This window comes from Ascaphus truei, chromosome 1 (assembly GCF_040206685.1).
Source record: "Ascaphus truei isolate aAscTru1 chromosome 1, aAscTru1.hap1, whole genome shotgun sequence".
NCBI classification, from domain to species: Eukaryota; Metazoa; Chordata; class Amphibia; order Anura; family Ascaphidae; genus Ascaphus; species Ascaphus truei.
This window is the reverse complement of record NC_134483.1, coordinates 145,687,944-145,704,224: the sequence shown is the minus strand read 5'-3', so window position 1 is coordinate 145,704,224 and position 16,281 is coordinate 145,687,944. Positions and strand designations below refer to the sequence as shown.

General features: G+C 42.4%; 1 protein-coding gene across 1 annotated transcript in view; it reads right to left on the bottom strand.

Annotated features, from left to right (window-relative positions):
• TEK (TEK receptor tyrosine kinase) overlaps window positions 1-9,314 on the bottom strand; it is a 93,405-nt gene extending 84,091 nt beyond the window's left edge. The window contains exon 1 of the mRNA XM_075595590.1: window positions 8,857-9,314. Within this exon, the coding sequence (XP_075451705.1) occupies window positions 8,857-8,908 (52 nt within the window). The 5' untranslated portion in view covers window positions 8,909-9,314. The remainder of the gene's footprint in view (window positions 1-8,856) is intronic.
• Window positions 9,315-16,281: the final 6,967 nt, after the last annotated feature.

Below are 16,281 nucleotides of genomic sequence, written 5' to 3'. Positions count from 1 at the left end.
GAGAGAGAGACCGCTCATCCTATCAGGGGGTGAGGGAAGAGATCAGGATAGACCCTGGAGGCCTCAAGCCTCCAGGGTTGATTCCAGGGACCATCCGGAGGAGGGAAGACCATTGAATCAGTTAAAGGCTGTATTCTTTGTGCTGTGACGAATAAAGCCGTTCCTGTTTACAATATACTCCTGCCTGAGAGTGCAATTAATCAGGGGGGTAGCAGAAGTGAGTTCTCCTGCAGGGATTGCTTCCAGCACTCATGGAGCCTGCCAGAGATGGAGGTGCTGTGCCATTGAGAAAGAACCATCAACCCAAAAGCCTGTCCTGTCTTCCACACTAACAACGGCGGAACCTCAGAGCTCCTGTGAACCAGGAGGTTACCAGCACATGATACCCTGTAATAGCGAAATCTCCCATAGGGTGGGAGAAAACCTGTTACATATACATTATATATAAATTATAATTATCATTGCTAATTAATCAAGAATATGAAGGAAGTTGCAGAATTGACAAAAGATGAGGGTGCAATCCGCCTCTCCTCTCAGCCCAGGCACAGAGGGGAGAGAGAAAGAAGCCTCTTCTGGCTTTATGTGTGGGAGTGGGAGGGACGTTAATGCCTTTTTTGGGGTCGGGGGAAGGTGTGTGGTATAAGTAGGAGAAGGGGGTGGTAAATGTGTGTTTATGATTAAGAAAAAGGGTGAGTGCTGCATGAGACGGGGTAAAATGTGGAATGTGTGGGTAGAAGGGTGAGTATGAGGTGTGAGGGTGAGTGTGGAGTGTGTAAGAAGATGGTGAGTGAGTGTGAGTGTATGTACTTTGGAAAATGAGGGTGAGGGTGTATGCATGTTGTGATGCCCACACCACGTTTCAGTCTCTTTTAGTTCCAATGAAGGCCGGAAACAAAGTATTTCTCTATATGGGTTTTATTTACAGGGAATAAATACATACACCAACAGGTCCACCATCTCTTTAAGTCCAAACAAAACATTAAAATAACACCTATTCCCTTTAGAGAAAATAACTCAACTTTGCTTCCGCCCTTTCTAACCACAGCTGGCCAACTATACTGGTTCCCAGCTTAAAACATGCCCTGGCATAGGCAACAATGTATAAAGTCTCGGCACACAATAATAAAGGGGTTTGCTTATCTATAAGTCCAGGTTTTGAGCAGACGTCCCCGCTTTAGCGTGGCCTTGCGTCCTTTCTTCCTAGGGAAACTCGGTCCCACGTGAGCTCAGAGAAACTAGCCTCTGTGTGTCCATTGTCAAGGGCAGTACATCCCTGCTTCAGCACGGTCTGTCGTCTTTCCTGCTTTCTTCTGGGATTCGAACCCAGGTAGTCCCAGCAGACTCTGCGATCACCATCCAGCAGGTCCAAGGAACTGTGCCAGCCTCTTCTTTAACTGGGGAGCACTTTCTATCTCCCCCTTCTCTGGGGAAAACAGTCTCTCTCACTCTGGGACTCTCAAAGTGGTCTCTCTGGCAGCATGGCAGCTTCTCTGTAGTCACTTCCTGACTATTAAAAACTCCATGAGTAATCATGAGTTCAGCCTTCTCTATTAGGCATCAGCTGAACTAGCTTCTTCTAGGGCGGATTAACTCTCTGTGAGCTGGAAAACACACTTACTGCACTGTTCCAGCACCAAGAGATACCTGGTGGTATCACCGTGTATAAGTGAAGAGGGGATAAATGAGGTCTGAAGAGTGATGGTCCCCGAGATTTTAAATAGAGATAGAGGACAACTGTTTAGATCAATGAAGAGCGCTCAGAGTGGCATGTCTTTTTCATACAAGAACAAGGATATACTACACCTGTACTATGCACTCATTAAAAGTGAAGATACTTCAAGGAAAAATTTCTATTAGACTCACCTTCTTTCACCGGTGTTGGATAAAGTGTTTGGCATACAAATAGCACCATCTAATCTCTGCTAGTATAGAAGTCAGTCATTTCCAGTTTGTTTAACACTGCTACATTACACACAGGGGTTATATTTCCATTTGGAACAGCTTCCCTCAGCAACATAATAGTTTTGTGCTGCCAGAAGGGCGGGGTGGCACGAAGTGCATGGCACAGAAAACTTAGTGCGGCGCAAACCGCGGTGTGTTCATTATAAGCCTATTCATAGCATCATTATACAGCATGCTGTGCTCATAATCGGTGTATAGAGATACTTAACATCAATCAACATGCCACGCTGCACATTGAGGCTATCAGCGTAGCTATACCCATGACCATGATACTGTGCAGGGTGTCTGTTATCAGAGTATACATACTCAGCATCATTATAAACGGTTGCATATTCATTATTAGCATGTTATCTAATTCTCACACACACTCTGACCATCTACCCCCACACAACCCTCAACCCTCTGTAGGGATAGGCAGAACTGTCAAAATCTGTTCCCCGGAATTCTGCAGATCATTTGAACAAATTACGTCCTGGCCACTAAAATCTGTTAAAAGATTGGATACTAAAAAAATTAGAGAGAAATTAGCACACCTGAGGTACCTGACTGGGAGATATGCAAAGTATATTTAAATGAGTCCCACCCCACACTTCCTAAAAGGATTTGCAAACCAATTATATAGATTTGATCGGCCTGCAAATGTGTTTATCTATGCCCCTTTCGGGCTATAGATAAACACAGTGACAAGCAATTATTTTTTTGGCAAATGCTTCTTTTTATTTCATTGTTATATTTTGTATTTTTGATTCTTGTTTTTGTTTTATTGTTATGTTTTTTATTTTTGGTTCTGGTTTTTATGTAATTGTTTTGTATTTTTAGGTCTTATTTTTATTTAATGGTTATGTATTTTTGGTGCTTGTTTTTCTTTAGGTTGCTCATTGACTGCCATAGTGGCAAATCATGCCCATATTATGTGGGCATGGTGTAACACTATGCCAATCAATGGGTAGAAGGTGGGGGCAGTTGCCCCAGGGAGAGTGGTTAGGCATCCCGGGTGGGTAGCAGGGCTGGGGGTTTAACCACTTAGTTACTAACCGCTAAGGTGACTAAGGGGTTAGTGGCCATTAGTTTTTTTTTTATTGTACTGTTGCTGTCCACGGAGGACATGGACATGGAGGACAGTGATGAGGATGGTCTTCATCCTGGCAGGGGTAAGTAGAACTTTTATTTACTTTATGCTGGCTGGATAATGGTTTATTTTTAATGGGCAAATGAGATACTATCCAGATATGGATAATAGTAATTTTACCCATTATTGTACTGTGTGTGTTGAGGGGGGTTGTTGGGGGTAGAGGAGATGGGTTGTAGGGTTGTTGTATTTTTATGTTTCGTGAGGGTAAAGGGGGTAGTTGCCCCAAGGGTGGGTGGTTAGGCCTCTCAGGTGGGTAGTGGAAGTGGTTAACCCCTTCATTAGCATAGCGGTTGCCACTGTTATGGTAGTGAAGGTGTTAACTCCTCCCACAACCTTCCCGGCAGGCGTAACCACCCACCCTGGGGCAACTACCCCCTTCATACACCCCCTACCCCCCCAACAAACCGGGTAGTCTGAGGTATTGAAGCTGTTTTTATTTACATTTTAATACTAGTGTACGGGAGCAGGGGGTCTCCAGAGCTGAACTGCATTGATTTCAGCCCCGGGGACCCCCTACTTCCCGAGTTACCATCCCCGGTATGGGGTGCCGCTATCCCCCTGCAATGTTTAAATCTCCTGCATCATGTGATCGGGACATTTAAATGTACAGGAGATACAGGCACTCCATACTGGGGCCTGTAACTCGGGAAGCAGGGGGTCCCCGGACCTAAAATTAATACTCTGCTCTGGAGACCCCCTGCTGCAGTACACTGTTATTAAAATTTAAATAAATACACTGCTATCACCTGTGAGAGCTCTACAGGGAAATGTGGCTCTCTGTGCAGCTCTCTCTATGCAGCCTCTCTGTGCAGCTCTCTCTGTGCAGCTCTTACAGACTGCGGGGCAGAACTTTGAGAGAGGCTGAGATACCATCGCTGCTGTCCCGTACAGTATTGGCATTTTCCTACCTCACAGTTTGTGATTTGTGGAAATGATTTCAGATTCTTTCTGAATACCGTGATAACACAAATGACAAACCGTTCGAGATAGCAGCAATTTTATTCAAGCTACTAGAATAGGCCTCTTAGAATCAAAACTAATACCAAAACACCAACCTTTGTGCACACACTTACTGAGATCCATTGCCTTATATAAACCCTTGACTATTCACACAGTCTTTTCACATAGCGGATGCCATACAGTACTATATCATATACTGAAAGCCTGTATAACATATTCGTATCTACAGAGGCAGCGTCCGTTATTCGAACATATCACGCGTTGTATACCTCGGAATACCCATGCCATGGCACGTCATTACCGCGTGTTGACTCGTTTTTATAGAGTGCATAAAATTGCATTTTATTGTTCTGGTTTTTTAAACACCTGCAAATTGACACAGTACTGTACACATTACAATTCATTAATTTCTGACACGGAAACGCGAAGAATTGCACCCAAAGAAATCGGGATCCATGAAATTCAAACAAATCAACCACGTGATTGGCCGCGTGGAGTACAGCAGCGCACACGAAAACGGATCCGTGATATGTTTGAATAATGGCCGCTGCATCTGTATGTAAAGGCATGGAGTCGGTCACTCACCACACTGAGTAACAGACAGGTACACAGCACAATCACAAATAAGCACAATGAAACAGTGCACAACACTCACACAAATGGAACCACTTCGGAAATTCATTCACTTAAAAGCACAATGGCAAATTCACAAGAATCACAATGAAGTTGTAGCCTCACCAACCCCTCCAATCTGTGTGTGTTACTCACCAACGATCTTATTAGAGAAAGTGACTTTGTATATAGAGCTCTCAGGGCTCACTAACTCAGTGAGATATATCACTGATTTTCTGAGAACATTTTCCAGAGGTGTGAAAATATTCTTGCCTAGTCCTGTCATATGCACGTTTCACCAATGCATATATAGTTTTTAGTTAATTAGGTGAAAAATATACTGTTAAATATATATATCAAAGTTTTCTTTTATATGGCCCTATGTTTGGATGAGCGTCTGCACTTGTGTGAGTGTGTTTTAGACAGTATTAAATATAATTCACTGAGCTCTTGTAGCCATCATACCTAAAGGTGAAAATCTCAGCACAGGGAACATTCTAACAGGATTAGAATCTTTGCTGACGTAAGGGGGCTGGCATTTTAGCAGGAAGAATAAAAACAGTTTGCTGTTAGGTGGGCCTGCAGTGCTTTGCTTTATAATTAGGAATTTTGGTTTTCGGTGTTTATTTAATTTGAAATATTTTTCCATATGCAAAAAAAATTGTGTTTTTCAGTGTTTAAATAGTATATAATAAATAACAACAGTCTAATTCTGTGTTTAGCTTTTAAGATCGTGTGCTGGGGCAGGGGGATCTGTGTGCTGGGAGCAGGGGGATCTGTGTGCTGAGGCAGGGGGATCTGTGTGCTGGGGGCAGGGGGTTCTATGTGATAGGGGCAGGGGAATCTATGTGCTGGAGACAGGGGGATTGGTGTGCTGGGGGCAGGGGGATCTGTGTGCTGGGGACAGGGGGATCTATGTGCTGGGAGCAGGGGGATCTGTGTGCTGGGTGCAGGAGGATCTGTGTGCTGGGGGCAGGGCAACTTATTAAAAGTGTAGTAACTTCAAGGAAAATCTTTGTATCAGAATCCTCCTTCTTTCAGGGACTAATGTGTTATATTATATAGTTATATGTGTTAAAAAATATGTTAGGCTAGAAAAGGAAGGTATTCATGAAATGTTACTCTGTGATAGGTCAACATTTCAGCCACTAATAGTCAGTAATGCTAATGCCCCATATTTGATGGCTCCTTGCCATTTAGAGCTACAGCAGCAGGCCATCCTGTGGAGTTGGAGTGGGGGAGGGGAGCTTGAGGGAGAAAGCATGGTGATCCGGCAATCACAGACAGTAAGGATCTCTGAGGAGCCCGGGTGGTCAGGGAAAGAGGGGAGAGGTGGGGGAGTGCGCGAGGCAGCACAATCAGATGGACAGAAAATGAATGTGAAGAAAAAATATGAACCTTATTGTAGTACTATACTGCATTCTGTACAATAGAGCAATAATACAGTAAAACTCCTCAATCCGGGGCATTAATGCTCAGTAATTAATTTGCAGTAATGTACATTATTAGGTAGACAGGGAAAAGTTAGACAAGTGCATGAAAAAGGTACTCAAACAAATATAAGTAGGGTGTCCCTGCCCAACAGAGCTAAAACTGCCAGTCTCACATGGATTGAGGCAAACCTGTCAGCCTTTAGGGGGCAAGAAAAATGTTGCAAGTATTTCTGACCAATTTTGCTGTTTGTATTTTACAGAGGTACAACAATACTGGTGAATTGCCAAAAGTTGTGAGCTTGACACATCTTTGCCATGCCACACGGATTTGCAGGGCCAAAATTAAATACATAAAAAGACCTTATTGCACAAATTGGACATGCGAGAAGGGCTTTTAGAATGTGGCGGCATGCGAATCCCTGCGAAAACAGCTGTGTGAAAATGCACTTATCACAGTTGATAGAATACGCTCCTCTGTCTACTTGTGCCTTAGCCATTAAACAGTAGAGTGTAACTCTTTTCGACATGCATGTATTGTGCACATTTATTGGCAATACAATGCAAGAAAAAAAATATTACCATAAATTAAGTTATTGCAAGAGGAGTAGTTGTACAGCTAAAATTGTACATTTAAGGTTTTCGTGTACACTCTCTAAAACAGGTACCGTCTTACTTCTTCCACCTTTCATCTGAACTACATTTTTGCGTCCTTTCTTTGCTTATAGATACAGTACTCTTAATACCGTTACTGTGCAGTAATTCCTTTCATATTGATATTTCGCAATTCTAAGTATTCCAAAACCACTGTTTGATCAAAAGTGTCAACTGCCCTGATAAAGATTGTAGCACTACCTATGTACTGAAGTGTATTATATTACAGCAACATTTCAAATCGATTTCACTGCAGCAATACTACAGTATAGTGGTACAGACAATGTGGCTTTGAGGCTTAAACTAGTTAACAGTTTTGCTTGTCTTGGTGGATGCAGGAGTGGCACTGATAGAAAAATGCAATAAGCTCTGCTAACCCTATAATACCTAAGAACTTATAAATTCATCATTCTGCTTAAAACCACTAATGCTTATTACAGGATTTTGTAGCGTTTTCAAATGTGGTTTGAACCAAAGAAGAAAAAACGACTCAGCCAAACGGAAAGCACATAAATATTATCACAACAATTTGGTTAAGGACTAAGTGGCTTTTTCAGTTTGGCACTACTGCAAGGCCCGCACGACTTTCCATATGGTACTGCCGTATTGGCACTATCGCACTTTATTGAATAAGCCACTATGGGCCTTATTCTATATTCTCCGAAGCGGCCATTCAAGATGTTTTTCAATGATTATCCCAATTGAAATCAATGGGGATTTTTGGCAGAATACACCCTGAACGCCCGCTTCAGTCTATATAGAATTACCCCATAGTGTTCTTTGAAGAAAAGGAAGAACAGCAGGTAAAAAAACATGGATCTTCCAAAAGATAGAGGCAAATTCCATGAGAAACAAGTAATTGCTAGAATAGAATAAGAAACACCACAACCACGTTGATGAGGTATCAGAAACTCCTATTCACCACATTGCTATCGCCAGTTTTAGCTGGTACATTATACTGTATGGATTATTTTTACGTTATAGGGCTATCTTCACTAAAGGTCGATATAGCTGCATTTAAATTCAGCAATAATTTAAAGAAACGTTAAAAAAAATTGATCACTACAATATTTTGGTGAATTACTGCTTTATTCACGAAATTATTTATTTATAAATGGATTGTGACATGTAACTGATTTGCACACAAGAAAATGTGTTACCGCTGCGGTAAATAGTGCTAGCATTACAAAAAAGCAATAACGTTTCCACTATACTGTAGGTTAATATAATAGGATTTCTCATATAACCATATGTCAGAAAATATTTAACCCCTTTGAAGTCTGAGGCTACCAACAGATCGTGAAGGAATGCCTTCAGGTACTATGGGGTTAACATACAACATAAACACCTTACAAGTGAAGCACAAAACACATAACATCCATACAGAATGTGTAAATAGAAAGCCTTTAGTAGCCCAAATGACCAACTACACATGGGTTGGCCAATGACCATGGCTAGTTGGTCCCTGGGGCTAGTAAATATTTAATATGTTAATATATTCCACATTGTTTATGATATGTATATTTTTTTTTAGCACCTATTCTAGGTTGGCTAGTCCTATCTTGCCTATGTACATACTGACCATTACATACATAGGCAAGATATGCCTTAACATACATGCCTTCATCAAAATACTGTAAATACAAATATAGGATAAGTATCTGTCGTCTAAATTTAGCATAGGTTGAACTTGCTAGACATTTCTCTTTATTTAACCTCATCTACTATTTAACTATGTAACACTAGACAGGGGCATGTGATAAAAATGAACAATATTGTTTTGCAATAGTTATAGCATGTGCATAAGTAATTTGGCATTAACTGTTCATTTACATGCTCATTTGTATTTGCCACGTTAAAATAATGATGACATATCGATGCCGCAAAAAGCCCTTTACCATGGGTGATACGGCACTAGCAAATATATCGATAAATAAAATTGACGATAAACACCAATGACTCCAATTTTTTTAATTTATCCTCCTTTAGTGAATCTAAGCCATAGTGTTAAGATTCAAATGTTTCTTTCTAGCAAAATAGTGCAGCAACTGCATACAAAATACACTTTTTGCATGACATAAGCTTGGAGAAGAAGTGAAGCCTTACCTGAAATTAGAAGTCTGAAACCATAAAGAACAAAATATGCTAAAAAATCCATGCTTTCCAAAATATATCCATCCAATTTCCACAACAGTTCATAGGGTTGGTATATACTTCACATAATATTTCTTCCTCACTTTTTACTGTGCATAGCTATTAACTGCGTGGCTGTTATGTAGGTTTTTCCGGCTTTCCCATGGACACTGGTCTACTCCTGTCTCGCTGCTAAGCACTAAGCACTGGGAGTTTAAGTTCCTTTTTCCTGTTTCCTTTTTAGATTAGGATGTGAAAGGCAGGATCTTTAAGGCATTTTGTATCAGCAATTCTGGCAGAGAAAGCGATGTGTAGTCCAGATTCAGAGGTATTATACTTATCACAAATGATCGGTGTGGATCACTGGTAACAAAGGACTGTTACCGTCTGTTCCATAAAGGAAGACAAAGGACCACCACCTACATGTGTATTTCTGTCATCCTCACCCTACGACGCTTGCAGAAGGTGTCGTTATGATATTAGGGCGTTGTGTGTCACCACACCTACAACATTTGGGTGGGGATCCGAGTAAATGTTCCACTCCCAATATATCTTCTGTTCAATGTAACTTTTTGTGCGAAACCTCAGGGGACAATTAACCCTTTGATTGTCCCAGGACATAGCTACTACGTCATGGAGTCTCGAACTCCATTGGCCCCACGATGTAGCTATGTCCCAAAAATGGCGGCTCGTTTTGCTACAGGAGATTTCGTCAATGCGACCAACAACGATAAGGAATGAAAGGAGGATGACAAACGACCCAAGCGGTCAGGTGATCGGAGTGCTGGAGGGGCCGTTGCTCACTTGTGCCATGGCACATTCGGCACTCAAAGGGTTAAAGTGCAAAAATTTGAGAAAACCATAGGTAATCAAATCACTCTGCATTGCTCCTCTTTAAAGCATAAAGTCTCCCACATACCTATATTAGTTTAACTCATAATGTTACTATCTTGCCGCCAGAGCATGTCCTGCTCTTAAAACCCCCCAAACATTTATAGGGGCCTATGCAAGTAGCCTTCATAAAACATCTCGCTGGGCCTGTTATGCCGCCAGTTTTGTCCGTGTAGTTATCACGGTATTCAGAAGGACTCTCTACCGCATTCACAACCACGTAAAACTCCTCAGAGGGATAATATCAAAAAGAAAAACAAACAAGTATTTACGGGGGTAAGTATAAAATAATTTATTGCAAAGGCATAGTATTCACCTACACATAAGTTAAAATCATTGGGTACCAGCACCTATGCATTGCAAAATTTTGTTTAGATGTCAGCAAACATATGTTTGCCATGTCTTCTTTTTGGCTACTAATTTGCCCTGCCCAACATGTAAGCACTGGTACAGCGCAGGCAGTATTAGGCTCAATCCGGGTTTTACCCTATAGTAAGCAGCTCCCTTGAGTGACAGGGAGGGGTGGGTCTAGGGTCTGTGTTCTGCCCAATCAGGAGTTCAGACCTGGGACCCTCCCCCATGGTACTTAAGGGGCTGCGCAGCCAAATGTAGTTAGTGTTCTCTCCCATGAGAGAGAATGATTGCTGGGAGTGTGAAGTCAGAGTTCTGAACACATTCCATCCCCTCCCTTAGGGGAGTGGGACAGCTTCCCTCATCCCACTAGGGGGTGAGGGAAGAGCAGAGGATAGGCTCTGGAGTCCTCAAGCACCAGGGTTGATTCCAGGGACCATCTGGAGGAAGGAAAGGAGTTGGATCAGTTAAGGCTGTATTCATTGATGTTGTAGAATAAAGTTACAGTTCTTTGATTGCACTCTCAGGCAGGAGAGTGATGAGCCAGCCCGGTGATGAGCAGAGTATTTAATGATCCCCATTTCTTTCCCTTGTGCCCCACCTGGCACACTTCAGGATCCTGCGTAGAGAAGCAGCCTTAAAAGTAGTAGTACGGCTGGAATTTCTGCACTTAAGCACCAGAGTGACATGGCAAGTTCTCCAGGCACCCACCAGATCCTGCAACCCTGAATAGCTGCTCTTTTTTGATGTCATAACTACACTTTCACAATTGCTTTATTAACCTTCAAGCTTTCTCAAATTTGCTTGAAAATGCACCATTTGCCCACTCTTTTTTTCAAAATTTCAGAATTCCCCTTATGCTGGTCGGGCTCGCTCGCCACAGTGCACTCACCACCACTTTTACGCCGGGCACTGGCCATTAAAATTATGCCCCCCCTGAAAAAATTTCTGCGGACGTCCATGCTTACAGTATAAAATGATAAAAACTAGGGAAGAAAGGCTAGCTATGCAGTATCTGGTATCTTCAGAAAGTAATATAATGGAGGAAGTTGAGGACAGTATAGATTTAAAGGCCAACTTCTTTAGGCTTGAGAAGTTGGTAAAGGAAGAAATGAGGCATTGGTGGGATCTGCTGTCTTTGCAAAAATACTTAGATGAAAAGTTGGTCCCAAGGGGATTGAGAATTATAAAAAAAAACGACCTTTGAGACCAATGAGGAATTTTTATCTAATTGGAATAACATCTTAGAACATGTTTCTTTCTCATTGATACGACTTCTAATCACTTATAGGGAGAAGTTCAAATCAATTGAGAAGGATATTGAACAAATACAAAAGGTATTGATACCTTTTATAGAAAGTGATGAATTTATGGAGTTAGACAATTTGGTCAATAAAAGGGTATTAAGTTTTGAGAATAAGATTCTTGAACGTAAAAATAAAAAGTACAATAGGGATGCAAATGATTGTGCGACAGATAGGGTGAGAGACTGGAGGAGAAAAGATAGAAAGGATAGGTCCAATCACCATACTCCACATAAACGTGAGTATAGGTCTAATGGATATAGGGGGGAAAGTAAGAACACCTATCAATCGAAAACATCTAAAAATAGTGATATTAGTCATTTTTCTAAAGATGATAAACACAAAAAGGTCAAATCTCCATATAAATGTACCACTGAGAATAGATGTCAAGTATTGCAAGGTCAGGATCAAGATAAAGATCAGAGTTGCAAATCAAATGGAGAACAAAACGAGAAAGGTCATGGGAGTGGGGCTATACCCAAAATACAAAATAAAGATCAGACAAAATAGGGCTCTGGCTCTACTATTACCACATCTCATACAACTTCTTTTTTAGAAATGGTAACCCAACAGGAAGCACGAGAGAAGAGGAAAACATATCCTTTGTGGGATCGACAATCAAGTTATCCTGCATTTATTCCACAACGCAGAAAAAGAAGCGATGAGAAACAAGATCAGGGCAACGCCAGCAAATAAAGAGAGTAGACTGAGGGTGAACACAGCAGAGAGTCATAGTATTTTCAATCTGTCAAGTTTTGTATTGTCAGCATACCACACCTCACTCCTAGCCAAGGGCCTCTCATTTGCACCAAGCAGTTTACCAAACAAATGTAATTTATTTGAGGATTTAGATAGATATATATGAAAGATTACATTAATGAGACACTTTGCTATGCAGAACAAAGAGAAACAAGAGGAGTTTAATATACAAGAGGAAAATTGCATTCAGGCAATGACTTCAATATTATCAGAAAATACCTCATCGGTGGACAGATTTAGAGTATTATCTGGGGAGGCATACATCAGTGCTAATGACAGTCTACAGGTGAATATGAATTTATTGACAACATTCATTAACAGAACAAACGACAATAGGGTCTATTCAAACTGAAATGTGCGATTCAGGTAATTCTTTATCTCATTCAGTTCTTTCTGCTTCTCACACAGTATTCATTAATTGGAAACCCTACAGTGGGATTGAATCAGTTACATATGTTCGATTTAGTTAATTCACTTCTACAGTCAACCCCTTCGTCTTCTTTGTTAACATTTACATTCGTCGGAGGAATCCATATCAGTTGGTACACAAGATAGTTTAAATTCTAATAATCAAGGATTAAAGATACAGCACTCTCCATTTACCCCGAAATCCACTTACTTTCCTTATCAATCGAAGGAGGGTTCGTGGAGACCTTTCTTACCATGGTCTTGAAGGACTTTGAAATTATGTGTCAAAACACCAATAAAACCGAAATGGGAATTTACAGAAGGGTGAGGTATTGGCCTTAAAGGAATTGAATACAATGGACCACAATAAATGTGTATATGTATCGTGTTAGCCGAGCTTTAATAATAAAAAAATAATAGACAATACCGTTCTGGGGCTAACGAAATGCCTTTATTTGTGGGAGCTTTCGAGATACACTGATCTCTTCTTCCGGCGATGGTACATTGAATAAAGCAAGCAAGATTAACTTAAAAACAGTGCATATAAGAATGTTATCTGTGACTGAAACCTAACACCTCCCCTGTGTAGTATGCAATTTATGACTCGAGGTGTTAAATAGTCCCTGAATGATAGTGATGAAAGAGGTATGTGTGAATGTGTGTATGTACAAATATACATTTGTAAATAGCCCACAGTGTATACAGCGCTTTACAAAAGGTGTGTGTGGAATGGGAGTGTATACCAATGGTGTGGGTAGGTGTGGACATGTAAGAGGCTGAGCATTACTAAAAGTGTGTGTAGATACTATGTGGTCCTTATTGGTATATAGGGATAGAATTAAATTGTACATATGTATGTATAAGAGACAGCTGTGTGTGCATACATATAGCGCAGTATGTATAGACATGGCCTTTAGCACTCATGGGAAGAGAGTTCTCTCATGTCAGAAGCGACTCATAAAACTTTGGTCTCGGTTTAGGCGATCGCTAAGTGTCCTGAATAGTTGCATAAATTTGTATTCATGTAATCATCTCTCTTTCGGTGTTCTAAGATTACTTTTGAGTATGGCCACCTTCAGATCGTTCATCTTATGGTCAGTCAAAGAAATGTTCGCCGACAGGACTGTCTCTTGTTTTGCGTGTGATGCTGTGGCCATGCAGATTCATTCTCTTGTTTAGCCCCTGTCCCGTCTCATCTATGTTGTAGCAGCCCCCTCGGACTTGAAAATCTCACAGATGCCAAGGTGTGAAGACAGGCAGAGTACCAGTGTTACAACTCAAGTACCCACGTCCTAACTTGAAAGGGGGCTATCCGGCAACCATTTGCCCAGCCAATACACTGTGGAGCCCGGCACAGCAGGAGGGTTCTGCATAGTAAGTGGCAGAGGTACCAAGTTAGACCCATTGCAGAATCCAAATCTGTGCCCACCGGGCTTCAGAGTACTGGCAAATCTGTGATAGGCTGGTGAGGAAATTCCCACGTGCTGATTGGTTAACGGATTTGGTGAATGGGACTGAGACTCCTATAAGAAACCCTGCAGCCAATCAGGTCGAGAGATTATAAGCGCCGCAGCAGCCCTATTGGCTTTGCTGGCCCATGGGATGTAGCAGCAGCGGCAGATTTGAACTGACCAAAAGATGCTCTGTGAGAAATGGACGCAAGCCCCCTTCAGAAATTTCAAGGCAGGACATTTTCTAAGTCCCACTTTTCGGGGCCAAGTTCTGAGAATAGAACGTAGCGGTCGTGGCTGGAATTACAAGCCGAAAAGAGTATCAGGACATTTGGAACTCGCTCCTGGTCAAGGAATTTCAGCCCCTCCAGGGCGGAAAGAGCGGTGGCGGCAGGAACTGCATGCTGAGATCAGTTCCAGGACTTTTCGGGCTTAGTCCCAGTCATCTAAAGGACTTGTAAAGACTTTGTTTTCTGTGCTATATCAACTAAGAAAGGTTAGTTTTGTAGCCCAGACCCCCAGTAAGTGTGTTTTCCTCTGTATAATTGTAATCCACTGTGTGTACGTCTGTTTCAATGGAATAAATGACAATTTGTTTTACTTCTTGGTTTTGCTCAATTAATTATCCCGGTTTAAAGGTGTATTTGCCTTGTCTCCCGTGACAATGGGCCTGTCCCTACAGCAACCACAAGCTTAGGGGAGTCAGGGTCTAGCTGGGACTTAGGGTGGGGGGGGTGGGGGTCTCTGGCCTAGTACAGGGGCTACAGACAACCTGCCCACACCCCCTACCCTATTCCTGTCCCAGCTCCGATTGACTGGCACTGTCTCAGTGCGCAAAATGTATCCACTTGCTTGCAGTGCAATCCAGGTGCCCTCTTGGCTCTGCTGGCCCATGGGATGTAGCAGCCCCAGTGGATGAAGGGGTTTGTAGTTCACCGTGCGGAGATTTTTCCTCATGGACGCCGCTAGCACTGCTCCCTGCACATGCGCACCCTCTGTAATGGCGGCCAGCTAAGGAGACTCACTGCGCATGCGCACCAACATGGCGGCACCCTACACGGGAACCTCCGGCGACTCAATTGCCACTCCACAACTCCCAGCACCGCCGGGACCTGTTCAGACCTACCCCCCCCCCCCCCCGGGCTGGGAGGTAAGGGGCTTACGGGGGACCAGGGATATATATATATATATATATATATATATATATATATATATAGATTATGGGCCTCATGCAGAGAGCAGCGCTATTTAAAATTGGAGAGGGGAATAAAAAGTAACTGTAATGGAGAGTTTTTTTCTCCATATGCAGAAAGGGCATAAAACTGCATTTAGAATCCTTTCTGCATATGGAGAGTTTCAACCAGCGATATGAGCGCTGTTGAAACTAGTGGGGAAAAAAATCGGGTTTTTTTTTTTCTCCCCCACCGGCCGCCGAGCTCCAGCTTCTTGCTAGCGAAGGAAAATGTTGAAAATCGCGCCATTCTCTGAATACGGCCGTTTTCAACACTGGAGAGATTTATGTTCTCTCCAGCCGCGCGGTCGAGTTTCAGAGAAAAAAAAATGGCGCTTTTTTTAAAACTCGCCATTATCTGCCTTTCTAAAGGCAGATTTCGCCAATACATGCCGCTTTCCCTGTTAGCGCTGCTCTCTGCATGAGGCCCTATATATATATATATATATATATATATATATATATATATATATATATATATATGCAAATATAACTGTATGCTCATCTGCATGTCTTAGGCAGGTCTGCAACCCCGCCTTTCCCCATTATCACCCAGCATACAGCACTTCCACTGCTGCAAGGGATTCTGGGAAATGACATGCAAATGAGCACACAGTGTCACTTTTTGCCTCAATAACCATTTTTAACATGGTTCCCTATAGGCTTAAGCTTGCTGCATGGTCACAGCTTTGAGCACAGCCAGGGTTAAGGTGCATGCCCAGAAAACCACCCACAGACAGCCGTTTCGACCTTGATGGGTCTCATCAGTGTGGGGTTGATTTTACTGGGAATGCAAGAGAGGCTATGGGATAGGCTAAACCAGGGGGGTGCAAACTTTTTCCCCTGTGCCCCCCTGCCGGCTGTCCCCTCACTCCCGCGCCCCCCCCAACCCCAACGTACCCTCGCTCCGGCGTAATGACGTCACGTTGCCATAGCAACGTGACGTCACATGACCTCGCGGTGTCATTTTGACGCCGCGTTGCCATGGCGACGCCGGGAGGAA